At 33.2% G+C, this 16,251-nt stretch overlaps 1 protein-coding gene across 5 annotated transcripts; it reads left to right on the forward strand.

Moving 5' to 3' along the window:
- Positions 1-3,629: 3,629 nt before the first annotated feature.
- LOC116345635 (zinc transporter 1) lies at positions 3,630-16,182 on the forward strand. 5 transcript variants are annotated; one of them, XM_031775144.1, is made up of 7 exons: positions 3,630-3,863; positions 3,999-4,136; positions 12,121-12,495; positions 12,670-13,321; positions 13,525-13,653; positions 14,238-14,416; positions 14,839-16,182. In XM_031775144.1, the coding sequence occupies exons 3-7, from the start codon at positions 12,307-12,309 to the stop codon at positions 15,538-15,540; spliced, it is 1,851 nt and encodes a 616-aa protein (XP_031631004.1). In that variant the 5' UTR covers positions 3,630-3,863; positions 3,999-4,136; positions 12,121-12,306; the 3' UTR covers positions 15,541-16,182. The 5 variants fall into 5 exon arrangements, with proteins under 5 accessions (XP_031631004.1, XP_031631009.1, XP_031631005.1 ...); XM_031775145.1 differs by having other exon boundaries at positions 3,665-3,702; XM_031775149.1 differs by lacking the exon at positions 3,999-4,136 and having other exon boundaries at positions 3,659-3,702.
- The last annotated feature ends 69 nt before the right edge of the window (positions 16,183-16,251 follow it).

A 16,251-nucleotide genomic window follows, 5' to 3' on the forward strand; every position in this document is an offset into this window, starting at 1 on the left:
GTAAAATAATCACAAAAATTCAGTGTATTTTTATTCAGTTTATGATTTCGTTTCAATATTGTGTGATTTTTTATTACGTCGAAATTCGCAGCCTATCCACCAAAGCTCAAGAGCGTGAAAACTTATGATATGAATGTGTCAGAATAAAAACTCAACTTCATATCCCGTATCATATTCGGAGCTGAACTCAATCATTGGTGTCGAACTCAAGCAATTCCTAATGTTGAATCCACAGCTCAAACAATTGGAATTAAGTCATCCACGTCAAACATCAATCTTTAAAAATATTGCAAATTCTGGACAAAATCTCGAATTTTTGTCAATCGAGGTCAGACAATACGAACACACAGATGACTTAGAGATATTTGGCGGATTGAAATATTTGAAAAGTTTCAGCTTTTCTTTATCTGAAGGAGCAGTTTCTTTTAACAAGTTATTACAGGTATTTGCAAGTAATGATGTTCGCATTGAGAACCTACAATTACGATGTTACAATGGGGAATGGTATGAAACTAACACCAAAAATAGAGTAAAATAGAGCGCGTAACTCATTTTGAGGGGTGAAAACTCCACTAACACCGCAAGTGCGAGTAACCGTACTCGAATATTTGTTTGGGTGTACCCAAACTCAAAGAAATTGTAGTCCTCGGAGCAGTAAAATTTGTTTTACAAAATTGAACATTTTTGTAAATGACCTCAAACCTGACCCAATCACTTTAGAAGATTATGAATGCACGTTGGAATTGGTCAAAGGTCGCGTCAGATTCAATGAGATCGTTTTACGATATACCCATTCTTGTTTCCGAAGATGTATTGGATGCGAATCGTGAATGGTTGAATTTTTCGTATTTAAAAAGTATACTAAATAGGGTAAAAGTACAACATAGACCATTATAGAAATGTACCATTGCAATGTCCAACCAAAAAAAAATCAATAATTTTTTTTCAAAAATGCATTACTTTATATATTTCATTAAACACAATACTCATAGGTAAAACCGGTAGATTGATTTTGGCAATAGCTCAAAAATCACTTGAAAAGTAAAAAATACATAAAAAAAGCAAATTCATCTTTTGATTAGATCTCTCGATACATTCTTTTCAATATATTTTCTGACATCTAAATGACAAACAAGTCAATAATTCTACATTCACAAAAACTATTGATTTATTAAAACACAGAATTCTCGAGTATTCGCAGTAGAAATTGCGTTGAGTGCTCCAAATATCTAGAACTATCTTGTTAAAAATCATCTTCTTAAATATTTTATCATTAACTGTACGAAATGTTCGCAATTTTTTTTCTATTTCACACTCTTTATGTTGACAGGCTTGTTAAATTCTATTCGGAAACGAGTACTTTGTATAGTCATTTCCAAAACGATCTGTGTTGTCAAACTAATACAGTGAATTTCGGAACGCATTTCCATTCAAAAGTACACAAGGCTCCTTAGTTAAACGTGTCAATTTGGTTTGAATTTTGTTGAGGGTATGTTGTTTGTTCAAAATTTTGACAGTTCGCTGTAACAGATCTTATATCTGAAAAATAATAAGATATTTCGATGTGCATACATTACAGTACGTTTCACATTATATTTTCAAAAATGTGTCAGATTGATAGATATGAAATTTTAATAAAAAAAAGTATCAAAAAGCTTATCAAATGTGTTAATTTTAAAATGCTTTGTAAGCTTAAAGCTGAAAATCACTTCAAATGTCTGAATACATTAAAAATTGAATCGATCTCAATTTAACGCAAACAAACTATATTTATGCAACGAAATAAAATTTGATGAATTTTAGCTGGTAATCATTTTCTCACATTCTCCGTTGACATTTATAAAGGTTGACCTTTTTACAAATAATTTTGTCCAAAAACAGTCATTTCAAAATTGGAGACATCGATGACAAAATTGGATAATATTTATGGCATAGTGTAAATTATTCCAATTCTTGTTTAAAAAAAAGCACTTGTCTCTACACTTAATAATCAAATCAATTTGCGTTTGTGTGTGTTGTTTGATGAAAATAACTTTCACGGGAATGAATGTTCGTTTATCCAAATTTTCAAAGCAGTCATATTTCATATTCATGAAATGCAGCAACAAAGCGATCTCCAACTGGGCTGTGGGCGTTTAAAGAACGAAAAGAGCAATGTGCAATAACCGAGGGGTAGACTCCGAACTCATAAGAAACATTCAATCTCGTGCTCAATTTTCGAAACTATCACAAACAGATGAAAAATCAACAATTTAACACGCCAATAAATTATGAAATTAAACTCAAAAGTATCCAATTGATTTGAAATTCATTGATGATTGTTTCCACAAAAAAAATCCATTCTAGTCATATGAGTGCCGATATAAACCCCCGACCATTAATACAGATTCCGAATGTCAGTTCTTGGCTATTTGTGTTTGAATACGGTTCCGGTCAATATCACAACGTTTTCGTTCTTTAGTCTATACTCGCGATTTGAGAGAATGAACGTCTGTAAAGGCAAAGGTGAATGATTCATATTCGGACATAAAGAATGTGCACGAGGCAAATGAGTAACAACAAAAACCATTTAAATTGTTGCAACGTTTTTTTTCTGCGTAAAACTGCGCTATAGGATCCATTTCACTGACACGAACTTCAACATCGTAAATAATTTCACAGCAAAGTATTGAAGAAAGAAAACAAAACGAGTTGTAAAAAAGAAGAAGAAAAAACTCATAAAATTAGCCGAAAAAATAAAATCAAATGAAAGAAAAATATTCCGAATGATCTGCGTTCATCGATGTAATTGCCCTCCCTTCCATTGCAATGATAATAATCATATATGAATTCAATGTGATACATCGTCAATGTTTAAATGTTACACTTTGTGTACTGCGTTCACATTTTATTTGCAATGTTTTGTTTCCGCGCGAAGAGACGCGCGAAGTGTAGTTTTTTTTCTCTTACTTTTTTTCGTTGCCATAAGCAGCCCATAAAAAAGTATATGTACAAAACCGTGATATGCAAACAAGCGACAAAACAAAAACTAAATCAAATTAATTGTAATGAAATGTGAGACGATGACGGTCAAGTACTCCGTTTACCGGGCATTCAGTTGGGCTGATGAATATACGGTGCGCATCATATTTGGACTGAGTGTGTCATGGAAGAATTGCCAGATTTCGATTTCTCTGGTGCGATAATGATCGATAAACAAAGATTATGCGCGCATAAAAGAAAGACTCGCACAATATCAAATTCAATTTTGTTGCTTGTTTGTGTTTTCCTTTTCGTTTTTCTCGCCAATAGCTTCTCGACACTGTGTTGGTCAATTGATCGGTTCAAGTGTAAGTTTGTAAATATTCACACAAACGGATAGGATTCCCGCCCGACCGATATTCGTTTGCTTTACATATCATACGAATGAGACGGGACAGGCACATGTAACAATACAGTACAACAGCCGAAATACCACATCAAAAACGATAACGAATAAAGAAGGAGAAAGAGCGAGTGAGAAAGAGAGAGCACATACACGACCGAGACGAGCACACACACAGTCCGTCCGTCGGTCGGTCGGTCGATACATACACAGAAATGAAGAATATCGCACATTGACGATTGAAAAACAGCTGGCAAGTACAGTTCGATTCGTACATTCAAACACAATTGACGCATGCTTTGGCCAGCACACAGGCATAGTGTAAATAATTTAAATCGGTGCGTATTTTTCACTTTGCACACACTTTTGAATCGAAAGGAAAATCATTTCAGCAGAACGTGAAAACAACAGTTTTTCAACCAAAAACCGTTGATTTTAACGTCTCACCTTTCGTAATCGATTCTATTTACAAAGCAAAAGAAAAACGTTATAACTTTCGGTGCGTGTTATTATTTGTTTACGGTGTGTGACCCTATGTGTTACAAATGAATATTTAATTCGTTTCTTTTCTATTATTTTTGTTTTTAAATATTGTTCAAACGTTTTGTTGTGTGCCGGTAACTTACGTACAAAGAAAACTTACTTATTAGTTTTAAAGTGACAGCAGTGCAACAAAGAGAGCCAGATAAAAGAAAACATCATTGAAGTTACACTGCAAAAATAGAATACAACGACATTTTATTCAATCACTTTACGATCATTTCGTTATCGGGTGGGTATTTATTTGATTTTGTTTGGACATAATTTGTTTTTTCGCTGATTCACGCAACACGACCGTTGGGTATGTGACTTAAATACATGTTAAATGACATCCCGTGCCCGTTGTTCATTCTTGTATCGATTGATTTTCGTTTTGTAAACAAATTTCCAATGACAGAAGTAGTTCGCGCGCATATTTAACTGAAAACAAAATATACAGTCCCGGAAAATGGACGATCACGAATCGCCTGAATGAAATCGATTGGGTAATTTGTGCGTGTGCAAATTTAAAGCGTAATTTTAAGCCTGGCAATTCCAAATTTGTTGATTTCGTTATTTTCATTTTAATTTGAATTCACTTTCATGCATAAATAATTTTTCGAAAAACAAATTCATTTTATACGAAAAAAAAATGGTGACAAAAGCACACATAAATTTAGATAAAACAAAAAAACGGCCTGCTAAACATATGAGAGGTATGCTCTTCTCTATTTTTTATGCTCGCAATGAATATCAATTATACACAACGACGATGTTCAAGCGTGCACCTGATAAAATTGCAAAGCAAATATAAAAAAAAAACAATAACATAGCATGTAAGAAGTAAAAACAACAACGGCAAATTAAATTACAGCAATATTCAAGCCAAGCAAAAGGCATTTTGTCATTTTGAAAATGTTTCCAACAAACTTTCCGTGTGAGAGAGAGAGAAGACATCAATAATATGTATATCAACAATGTGTAAACAAACAAGCAAAACTCAGCAAGAGCGCGTGAGGGAGACAGACAGCGAGGTGAAAAAAGTTGATCGCGCATCAAATTAGAACAACCATGTTGTTTGTTTAATCAAATTAATTTGCGTGAAAAAAAAAAAAAACTAAATTTTAGCGCATTTCGTTATCACATACAAAATGGTGTAAAAGTGAGAAAAAAAGAAATAAATTGAAAACAAATTGCGTTAAAATGTAACAATAATCGAACAAAGAAACTGAAAATGTACTTTAAAGGCAAAACAACCGTTTCATAATGATTTTGTTGCGGTAATAATGAATTAAGCTATACAAATTTGATGTGTTTTTAGCTTTGTATGTGTGTGCTTACAATGAAGCATTTCAAGCTACCTTTAAATCAAATCAAGTAGAAATCGACGAATTTTTGCCAATTAAAATTGCCGGGAAAAATGTGAACGCAGCGAGCGTGAAAGAGGAGGCGAAGTATTAGAAAGAGTTCAAGCGACCGAAACAAAACAATGCACTTTTTTCTCGTTTTAAAATGACCTTCGTTACTTTTCTTATTATTTGAACTCTCATATAGAGTTTGAACCTTCGGCAATGTGCATGAACAGCATGTGAAATCAACAAATATTGTACAATTGATGGTCTTATCCAGGTATTACCGAAAATGGTCTTTGTGTATGTGTGTGTGTATGCTGACTTTGACCGGACCCATAAAGTTTGAATATATCACAAAGACAGTGTCTGTCATTGCTGTGTGCATTGAAATTGACAATTCTCACAGATAAGATACGAATCAGAATTGTGTCGATAAGTTATCTTTGAGACTTGTGCGATAGTTGGACTTGGTGACAACATATTATTCATATTATTCATATCAGTTGGCAACTGAACAAAATCCAGAAACCTTCTGTGTGTATTAGCCGATGCGGTGTCCATGAACACTGTGAGCCGCGAAGTCATGCTTGCTCTCTGGCTCTCTCGATCATTTTATGCTTCACGTATTATGTGCTAATATTCAATTGTGATAGTTGGTGCTACACATTGTACTGCCACTGACAACGTGCATACTATAACCATATCAATGAAAGCCGCCAACAACGTTTATAATTTCGGAGGCAATAAAATGCTCATTCAAAACATTTTAATGTTCAAGAGATAAGCGTTGTAATGCCAACGTGTGCTGAAAGGAGTGCGACGGAATCTATGCCGAAAAATTAAATCAAATCGATTCGATTGAAAAAAAAAAATGTTGGGAAAAAAACTGTACACGTTTATACGGCCCGGTATTTGGGAAGTGGCCAAGTACAATTTATCTATTTCAAATGATTGTGTGCACAATTTAACGAAATCATGATTAACATGCATACAGCGCATAGTTTCACACATTTTTCTCCGTTCCTTCTTTAAATTCATGATCTTTTTTTTTGTTTCAAATTTAAAAGTCTATCTATCACGTATAATGTTGCGACGAGGAAAATGTAAAATAATGCTCAATGGAAGAGAGAGAGAGAGAGAGAGAGAGAGAGAGAGAGAGAGGGAGAGAGGAGGGAGATAGAGAATACACAAAATAATTGTGATAAGCAATGGGCGTGCGTGTGCACAATTCACCATCATATGCAATGAAAATGAAACGAATAAAAAAAATCGCGTTATTATTCAAGCGATCAATGTTTTTTTTATTTAATTCTATTTCATGAAGGTTGATCGTGTGATGCGCGCACAAAATCGTACATGCATTTTTTTTCATTGCTCCATAGTTGGGTTGGCAAACAATTTATTTATTTTTTGTGTTTCGCTTTTTAATAACTAATTGGGGGTTCTCAATTCATTGAGATTATCACGATATCGTTCACCGTTCGTAGGCATAGTGCCGTTTAGGTGTTTATTCGGCGCACTTGAACTTCAAAACTGTATTCATGCACGAATTCGTGAAATTGAAATCAAAGTGAACTGTCGACCGTCTTTGTAATCGACCATTCACCGAACAGTCTTTTTTTCTTCTTCAATTTGGTCGGTCATTTAAATTTATATTCTACACGAACGTTTTCAATCGCATATTGTCGTCTACTTGGGTAATTGGCATAATTTGTCACTTCTTCGCTTATTCAATGCAATTAATTACACAATATTCTTCCGTATGTCGTGTGTGTTATCTATGTCCCGCCCTAGATCGAAAAAAAAAAAACAAACAAAAAACAAACGAAAATGATGAAATTCAAGCGACACAACTTGAAATTGCATAAAAAAGTTATCGTCAGTTGAAGAGATTTTCGTTAGAGAAAATATGACTTTTCAAAGCAATTTTTAAGACTTTCGTTTGGCCAACGCGAGTTCAAAGTCAAGAAGCACATTTTCGTTCTTAAATTTCATTTATGTATAGAATAGTCAAGAAATGTTCCTTTTTTATCAAACGGTGTACATTTTTGATCGCAAAGTAATATGCGTCGAAAGAAAAAAATATCTATTTTTAACGCCACTGAACTGAAAATTTTCTCACCGATTATTTAATTGATTCAAAGAGTATCATCGACGTTTTTCTTTTTGACGCTGAACAAAATTTATCTAAAAATAGTTGAGCACCTCTTTTTTCATGAAAAATTTCCATCACATTGGATTTAGTCAACTTCCAGCCGCTGTCGCAAGGATGAGAATCTTCTTCAATGTCGAACAAATCTCATCATAAATTTGCCGTTAAAGAAGATAGATATACCCGAACACACATACACAATTTGAACAACAATTTTTATCAATTATCATAATCGTTTACGTTGAAGAGCAACAACGGCAATAAAATGGAAGTAAAACAAAATGTGCAAATCAAAAAGATACTTGAACGGATAACCGCACGCTTGCGCTCAAAATCTCTATCGCAGGCTACAATAAGATAAGATGATTTATTTCGATGACAATACAATAAAAAGCCATCACACGGCCGACGACGAAAAAAAAATTCGTACGAAGAAGAACACCGAAGCGAATGAGAACATTGCGGTATTTGACTAACATCAATTTGTGGCAAACTGGAAAAAAACGCACACATTTAAAACCATTGCAAAAATGTGGTTTATTTTTCTGTACTGATTTTGATAAGCTTTATTTTCTTTTTTCCTTGTTGATTTTAATATAGAATACTTTGAAACGATAAAATTGGATTAAAAATAAATGCGTCTGTTAAGATTGTGGCGTCGAGAGATGCCTGAAACTAATATAATTTAAAAGAAATGTAAGTTATTCGATTGCGTTGCAAGAGCGTGCATTGAGCGTTCATTTTCGTGGGTTGCGTGTACAACGGCGAGCGCACTTGAACCTGGTCAAAGTTGTGAAAACAAACAGTGTGCTGGGATTAATAAACTTTAAGCGTGCGTAGTATTTTATTTTTACTCTGCATTCAGTTGCCGGTGGACCGTGATATAAATAAAATTGGCATTGACATTGGATCGAACTAAATCGAATTTACGATGTGATTTTTTTTTTCGTTGTAATTATTATTGTGCATTTAATATTGAACACGCTCGCGCTTCAAATACATTCAATACACAAGTCAATGGCGATCCACGTCGTTTACGTGCCAGAAATTCTAAATCGCATTCCGAATGTATAAACAAATCATAATTTTTTTCGGCATATTATTGAGGCAATTTTGGCAAATTGATTGATATTCGCACACACTATTAGTACATACAGCATACACACTATTTATACACGCGCACCACATACGAATTAAACAGTCGTCATTGTCTCATTTGATTTCACAGTTGAATTCTTGGCACACATTTTTAATTCATCCGCGTATGAATGAAGTGTTCGGTGTGTGCGACGCCACTATATATTTTTTAAATTCCTCTATCACGTTCGAATTTTTCGATCGATCCAAATTTTAAATTCATTTTAAATCGATTTATCGAATGTATGGCTGCTTTTTCAACGAATCGCGATAGCTTGAAACAAATTGTGCAAATTAAAAATTAGTGTGAAAACCAAGTGGTCAGTGATTTAATGATTTAAAAATAAAAGCATAAACAAATATAAATTGCAGGGATGGTGCACCTCATGTGGAAGATTTTTCCTGAATAATAAGCCAGTCGTGCTAATGATTTATTTGTCAGCTTTATTCACAGCTAGATTTTGATTAAATTCTACTGAAAGTCAATCTGATACCCTATATCTGATAAATGGTGATTGAGTGACTTTTGGATGATAAACTGACTATTTTGAGAGAAAATCACAACGACTGTACGAACTATATTTACTCATATTTTTTCTACATAGTCGAATTTATTATCGGTCAATCGAGTGCAATCGGTAAACTTGATGATCTTGCTTTGATTTTGATCTAAAAATTTCATCACAACTTACAATTTATCCATTTCTGGAAGTTTCAAACATTCTTTTTGTTTTCCTTCTAAATAATTAATAAATTTTTCAACCTCGTCGAACCAATGCTTCGATTCGGGATATTGAATGGCCAGCTTCTTAAGTTCATCACCGATGCATTTTCTTTACGCCGGTGTCATGATCTTGAATCTTGATCATTTTCTCCAAATAAACCAAAAATACTGCGATCGGATTCGAGGCGACTGATACACAGAGAAAAATATGCAATGAAAACTAGATGACATGCCATCTAATATTTGGAACTATTGGAACTAATTTTAGACGGATTGTCAACTAGGTCCGAATTTTAGATGGCATGTCATCTAGTTTTCACTCTATATTTTTTTTTGTGTACCAGCATTCACCAGCTAAATAAATGTTCCGGTCAATCAGTGTGCAGAGAATATATATACATTGAAACACGGGCTGCACCAAAATAACTTAATGCTGAAACTATTTCTAAGTCCTGAAAAGCAAAGCCTCCCCAGTGAGGGGTAAAATATACCTCCGACTCCTCGGATTGATTTAGAACATCAGCAAATTTGATATAAATAACCAAATCGAAGTAACACAAATATGAATTCGAGCTTCTGAAATTCTAGGTCATCAGACATATGATAGCAATCAATATTGCAACGCGTGCACCAATCTCAAGTAGCAAAATATATAAAACCAATTCAAACAAACTAAGAGTCAATCATACTTAAGCGCTTAAATTTGTTTATTATTTTCTTGTGTTTGGATCGAGGTAAATAAAACAAATCAGTGTTTGTAATTTTGTACGATGCAGCAATTCACACTATCAAACCAAATGCACACACGCCAATAAAGCAAGAATGCTATTTGTTGGATATTTGTTATTGATTTCAGTGAGAAATCGTAATTTATAATCATTTTTATATGTGTCTGGGTAATAATATATTTCTTGAATTTGTTTTTTTTTGTTGCATATTTATCGATTCAATTTCGACATGAAGAATAAACAGATAATTGAGGATACGAATGTTATGAACAAATACGATTTATATATTTCCAATTACAAAATTCATTTGATAAATTGAATAAACGATACAATTAGAGGTGATCGATTTCTATCACTCTCTTTCTCTCCTTCATTATTTCTCAAGCATTTCCAAACATCAACATATATACGACGGAGAGAAAGACAGAGAGAGGGAGAGAGGAAAATGATTTGGTGACAAAGTGATTAAAATAAAATGTTCACCGCTGTCATAACAGTTTTGGATATGCACGCAGTGTGACTACAAAACCGTAACCATTTTTTTAGTTTTCTTCTATCAAAACCGCCACAATTTTTTTCGGTCGATAAAAAGACACGTTTCTATTCAATATATACGGCCATAACAATGAGATTAAAAAAACAAATAACATATTTTTTCATCTATATTAAAATAGAAATCGATTAACAAATATTACTCGATAAAAAAAGTTTTCGTGCACCATGCATGGAAGGGAATAGTTCCCGCAATAAAATTACACGAAAAACACTACGAATAAATCAAATCAAAATATGTGGCCTGCCATATAATGCAACGATAAGTGCAAAGATAAACGAAACGATAAGATGTGTGTTTATAAAACACAAAAACGATGCTAGAAAAAATTGATTATTTGCATGCAAATCACACATCTCTGGTCGTCCAGTTGTTGCAAATGAACGAGCAAAAGAGATGCGTTTCTTTTCATAAATTGTTTGATTTTGATATCCGATGTTATCGGACTGCTTTAATTGCAATAGCAAACGAAACGAGAATTTCAAATGTGGTCGCGCACATCAATTGATTTTATCAAAATTACAATCAATTTTTTTTTCGAGCTTGATTTGATTCAATCACGGCAATTCATTAATTTATACATTCTTTTTATTTTCGTTTTTCGAAGCTTATAAGCTTGCACCAAATATTTGTTGTTGATTTTGGCGTGAGTGATTATTTAAATAGATAAGCATTTTGCATTTTTTTAAATCTACATAAGAATTACTCTTTTCGTGATAAAACAAGATGATAAACGATTCTATAAGTGATGAAATATTCAATGGCGTTGAAGAAATCAAATGGAAAAGAGTTCTGAAATGAAAATGGAATCTCATTTTGAAGTAAAACAGAAAACAACAATTAATTGCTTTCGACGGAAAATCTAAATTATTCAATTCAACGCAGTTTTAATGAAGTTTTTTTTTTTTTTTGAAAATGTAATGTTCTATAGAATGGATAAAATTGAGGAAAGCCAAATTCTGTTTAATTGACATTATGAGAGCACAGTAAATAACTTTATTTTCGAGGAAAATAATTTTCTTCTGAAATTAAAGCCTAAGTCTCTTGTAGACATTATGAGAAAAAAACCAAATTCGCAAAATACGAAAGAAAAGCCGTTCACATTTGGAAAAAAGGTGTTTCTCAGTTCAATGGAACCATACTGTCTTACGGAGGGCTTAGAATTTAGAATTTTTTTCAATGAACGACGTATTTACCATAAGAACTGCAATGCATATTATCCAGTTACCTTTGAATATTCAAAGCTCTGTGAAAATAATAAATAAAAACTATACTGGCATTTTTGCGTCTTTTAATTGACTAAAACTATGAAAAAGTCAGTAAAATGAGATCAAAATGATCATTAATTGATTTTCCTCATTTTCTGATAATTTCTGCTAAAATTGGATAATCTCGAAAATATTAGAAGTAATCTTTGGAATGAATTTTACAGCAACTGAAAATGTCAAAAGCAAGTCCTCGTGCATAGATTGTCGGTGCCTGAGTTCTAAATTAAGAAAATTTTTTTTGATTAGAATAATAGATAATTGAAAACATATCACAATCAATAATTATTTAAAATAATGTAATTCATAATTTTCCTAATTTTCAGAATCTTTTGAAAGTGTCAGCGAACATCAAGCGAGGAGAACACTAAACAAACCTTAATTCCACGTAATAAGTGGAATAATAACGAAGAAAAATTACCTCTCGGCCTGTGTGTGCTCAATAGAAGCTGTGTTTGAGTTACAGAATTGAATCGAAGAAAGAGAAAAAAGTAAAAACTATCGAATACACAATGGCAATGAAAGAATTACTGTATCGATTGCGACCGATGCAAATTTATATAGTGCTTGCGTTGTCAATTGCCTATTTCATTATGCAATTGTTTCTGAGTCACATAACTCATGCGCTCACACTGTTGGTCGATTCGTATCACATGTTATGCAACATAGTCGCACTCAGCGGATGTATAATAACAATTAAGGTGAGTTTTTGCAACGTTTTTCTTTCTTCTTCTTCTTCTTCTTCGTCTACATTGGTTAATAAATGGTCAATAAATATCATAGACATTGTGCTTAAAATCACAAGACATGCATCGGCTAATCCACTTTCTTGTTTCTCTTTCTAATTTGTTCGTTTGTCGTCGGATGCAATGTAGCATTGTAACGATCACAGCAATAGTAAAAATAGTATTAGCAAAAGCAGCAGCGACGATGGTGGCAATAATAAAGGCAATTTTCCGTCGATATTTACAAAATCAACAACAACAGCGACCAATAAACAATTTATTGAAGTGAATGAGGCGGAAGCGCATCGACGATCGTTGCGTAATACATTCGGTTGGATGCGCATTGAAATCTTAACAATGCTTGCTGCTGGCATTTTTTTGGGCTCATTTTGTTTTTCATTGGTTGTCGAAGCGATACAAACGCTCATTCACATTGATCACCAGGACACAATGCATTATCCAGTGTTCGTTTTTCTACTGAGTATTGGCGGCTTAATTTTAAATATATTTTGCTACATCATGATTGGCGGTTATACGTATCATCAGGGTAGTTTTTTGCATATAACTTCCGATGGTGATGTAGTGCTTGATGAAATGGCCCACGAAGAGGGAAGACTGTGCCGCAGTAGTGGTCGTTTATCGAAAACAAAACGCACCGAAAATACACAGAGCAATGCAGCTATTCAAAGTACCGCTTCATCCATACAAATTGATGTAACAGCATCGACCCCAGTCAAAAATGTACCAACTAATCAAATCACATTACGGACACACGGCTATGCACTGATGCGTGATATCAGCAGTGAGTTTATGATATTTTACATATAGCATCCGATCGAAATTTATCAAAAAAAAAAATCAGCCAAATACGGATTCGACACATTATTCAGTTAATTTTCATAACATTTTAGACAATTTATATAATTACAATGTTTGAAACTAATTTTTAGATTCCGTTTGCACTTGATTTATATGGTTTTTTTTTGGTTTTCTACTTCATAATAGGTACGCTGTTTGTGATGATTTGTTCAATCATCGTTTATTTTGCGGACAATGAAAACATTACAAAGTATGTTGATCCAATTATATCAATTGTTTCGGGCATCACTTTGCTTGTGTTGAGCTATCCATACAGTAAGTATTGTTAATGTTTTAGACGATTTGTACGCGGTTGATTGTTATCATTGCGTCGATTTATTGATGTTATTTGCTTTTTTCTCTCTATCCTTCTCGCTTTATCTTTCTTTCTTTCGTGGAATCGTGTCTGTCCCAGAGATGTGTCATTTAATGTGTTGAACGCTATTATGTGGTTCACATGGTTGCCCTCTTCAATTCGAATCAATGATAACACAATAAAGAAAAAAAAGCTTTCAATTGAATCATCGGTCACTATTAATTCAGCTCTGTCCATAAAAATCCAAATTGATCGATGTAAGCCCACTGATCAGTAGAACATAACGAGAATTACTAATCAGGCCAAAACATTGTTCATTTTTTTTTTCAATTTTCAAAGTCATCATCACATTTACATTCAATTTGTACGTTTATTGTCGCGTATACAACACAGTTTTGCACTGACCTTAAGCAAAATGATCGGCGCCGACAATCAAAATCGATTCCCAAAATGGACTAACAGAACAATCAATCATCGCTCGATGTAGACGATTTTATTTCGTTTTTTTTTCACCTTTTTCGATTTTTTTTTATTGCATTTACAGTGAAAGAATCATGCTTGATATTGCTGCAAACCATTCCGGCATCCATTGATATTGAGGTCTTTAAATCGGATTTATTACGAAAATTCGATGATATTGTCAGTGTTCACGATTTACATATTTGGCAAATGACATCCAGTAAATTCGTATCAACAGTACACATCTTATTCCATAGTCCAATGGTGAGTTATCCTGGTAAAAATACAGAGTGAATAAATAAACTCTATATACAGGTTATAGCAAATCAAAAGAATTTCTTCACTTAGGAATTTCTTAGATTCTTTAGATTTCTTAGATACTGGTTTAGCACCAATATATCTGAATGTGTCAGAGTATCTAACGTATCCTAGTTTTGGAACGAACATTGTCAATTCTGAATACCTCTTGCCTGATTTATTTCTCGGGCATTTTCAAAATCAACCTTTTTCAATAGTTACGTAATAAATACGGATAATGCTTTGGGAACTTAAAAGATAAGATTACCGAATAGATTTAAAAGTATAAACGTGTAATTTATTTTGTAAAAAATTTGATGAAAAATATGCCAAATTCCCAAACTCTAAATAATTTTTTGTAAATTCATTTCATTTATTTTTCACATCAGGTCTACGTAAAAATAAAGGATGATGTTGTGAACTTTTTCCATGCTCAGGGAATAACAATCGTAACAATCCAGCCGGAATTCAAAACAAAAACGCCAAACGATCCAAATTCAAATAAATGTGGTAAATTATTATTGCAAGAATGTTTGATTGGATGTCAAAGTATTGAATGTGCGCCAAAAACATGCTGTTCAAAAAGCGATCTCGATGCAATCCTAATCGGTGACGCTGATAAAAAATCGAAAAAGTCAAGAAAATCGAAAACCGATCGAAAATCGAATTCAATGCTAAGTTTGAATGTAACATCATTGGAAAAATTACGTAAATTTGCCAGCTCAACGGATGTAATGAAGAAAAGTGTGAGTGAATCGCATGTAACGCAAATGGGATGTGATGATAGCATTGATTCACAAAATACATCGGTAAATGTATCGAAAACACCATCAATGGCAAATAATTTATATTCGATACACGATTCAATTGATGAGCTCGCCGAAAAGGAATTCCATGAACAATGTGATGCACGTAACCAACTACAACTACCCAATGATCAACAAACACAACCAAAACAATGTGAATCGAATGCCGAACATGAAGAAGATTCTACTTTGTTGGATAAGGATAGCCGATTGACGGTAACAAATACATCATCCGGCACCAGTGCAGATGAATCATCAGCCAAACAAAATGAACATCGAAAATAAATACATCGCATTCACATTCGTCCAGACTTTCCCCTTCCCCTTGCACACACACAAACACTTCAAGTGCCAATACCAATTTCGAATTACTTTTACGAATCGATCTTTTCGCTTTTTTTAAGAACACATATTTGAAATGATGATATATAAAGTAGTTTTTTTTATTAGAATAAGACAAAACCACATATTTAAGACTGATTGATGATGATTTTCGATGATTACATAAAGAGATCCACACAGAGATGCAGTTTATTTTGAATGAAAATAATTACACACAATTGATATTCCATTTTATTACGAATTTATCACAAATGAAAGAGAGATAGATAGAGAGAGAGAAAGTGAAAGCAGAAAATGAAATAATTTACATCGTAAGTAAAAACAAAAAGTGGTTGTGTTAAGAGCTGTGCAATATTGCACAATGGAAAATAATGCACAAATCGATATAGCAAAAATGTAAATGTAGTCCTTTGCATTATGTTGGAAAGGTTGAAAGCCATATCACATGCCAAAACTGTATTATTTTTAAGTGACGAATTGAAGAATTATGATGATATATTTTAGTTTTTTGTAATTCAATTTCGAAAAAAAAACGCCCAAAAAATTATGAAATAAATACAATAACGAAAATTTTGTTCAAACATATGTCGTTCAATCTATTTTAAACATTTAGCATTCGAATTGATTGGAAAAAGTAATATGGAATGTGAGTAT

Source organism: Contarinia nasturtii, unplaced genomic scaffold, assembly GCF_009176525.2.
Source record: "Contarinia nasturtii isolate CC-2019 unplaced genomic scaffold, AAFC_CNas_1.1 Cnas_scaffold_1371, whole genome shotgun sequence".
Taxonomy (NCBI): Eukaryota; Metazoa; Arthropoda; class Insecta; order Diptera; family Cecidomyiidae; genus Contarinia; species Contarinia nasturtii.

Coding starts and splice junctions, on each gene's coding strand:
- LOC116345635 (XM_031775144.1), top strand. CDS start 12,307: ATGGCAATGAAAGAATTACTGTATCGATTGCGACCGATGCAAATTTAT. Junction 13,322..13,524: donor ACTGATGCGTGATATCAGCA/GTGAGTTTATGA, acceptor ACTTCATAATAG/GTACGCTGTTTGTGATGATT. Junction 13,654..14,237: donor TGTGTTGAGCTATCCATACA/GTAAGTATTGTT, acceptor TTGCATTTACAG/TGAAAGAATCATGCTTGATA.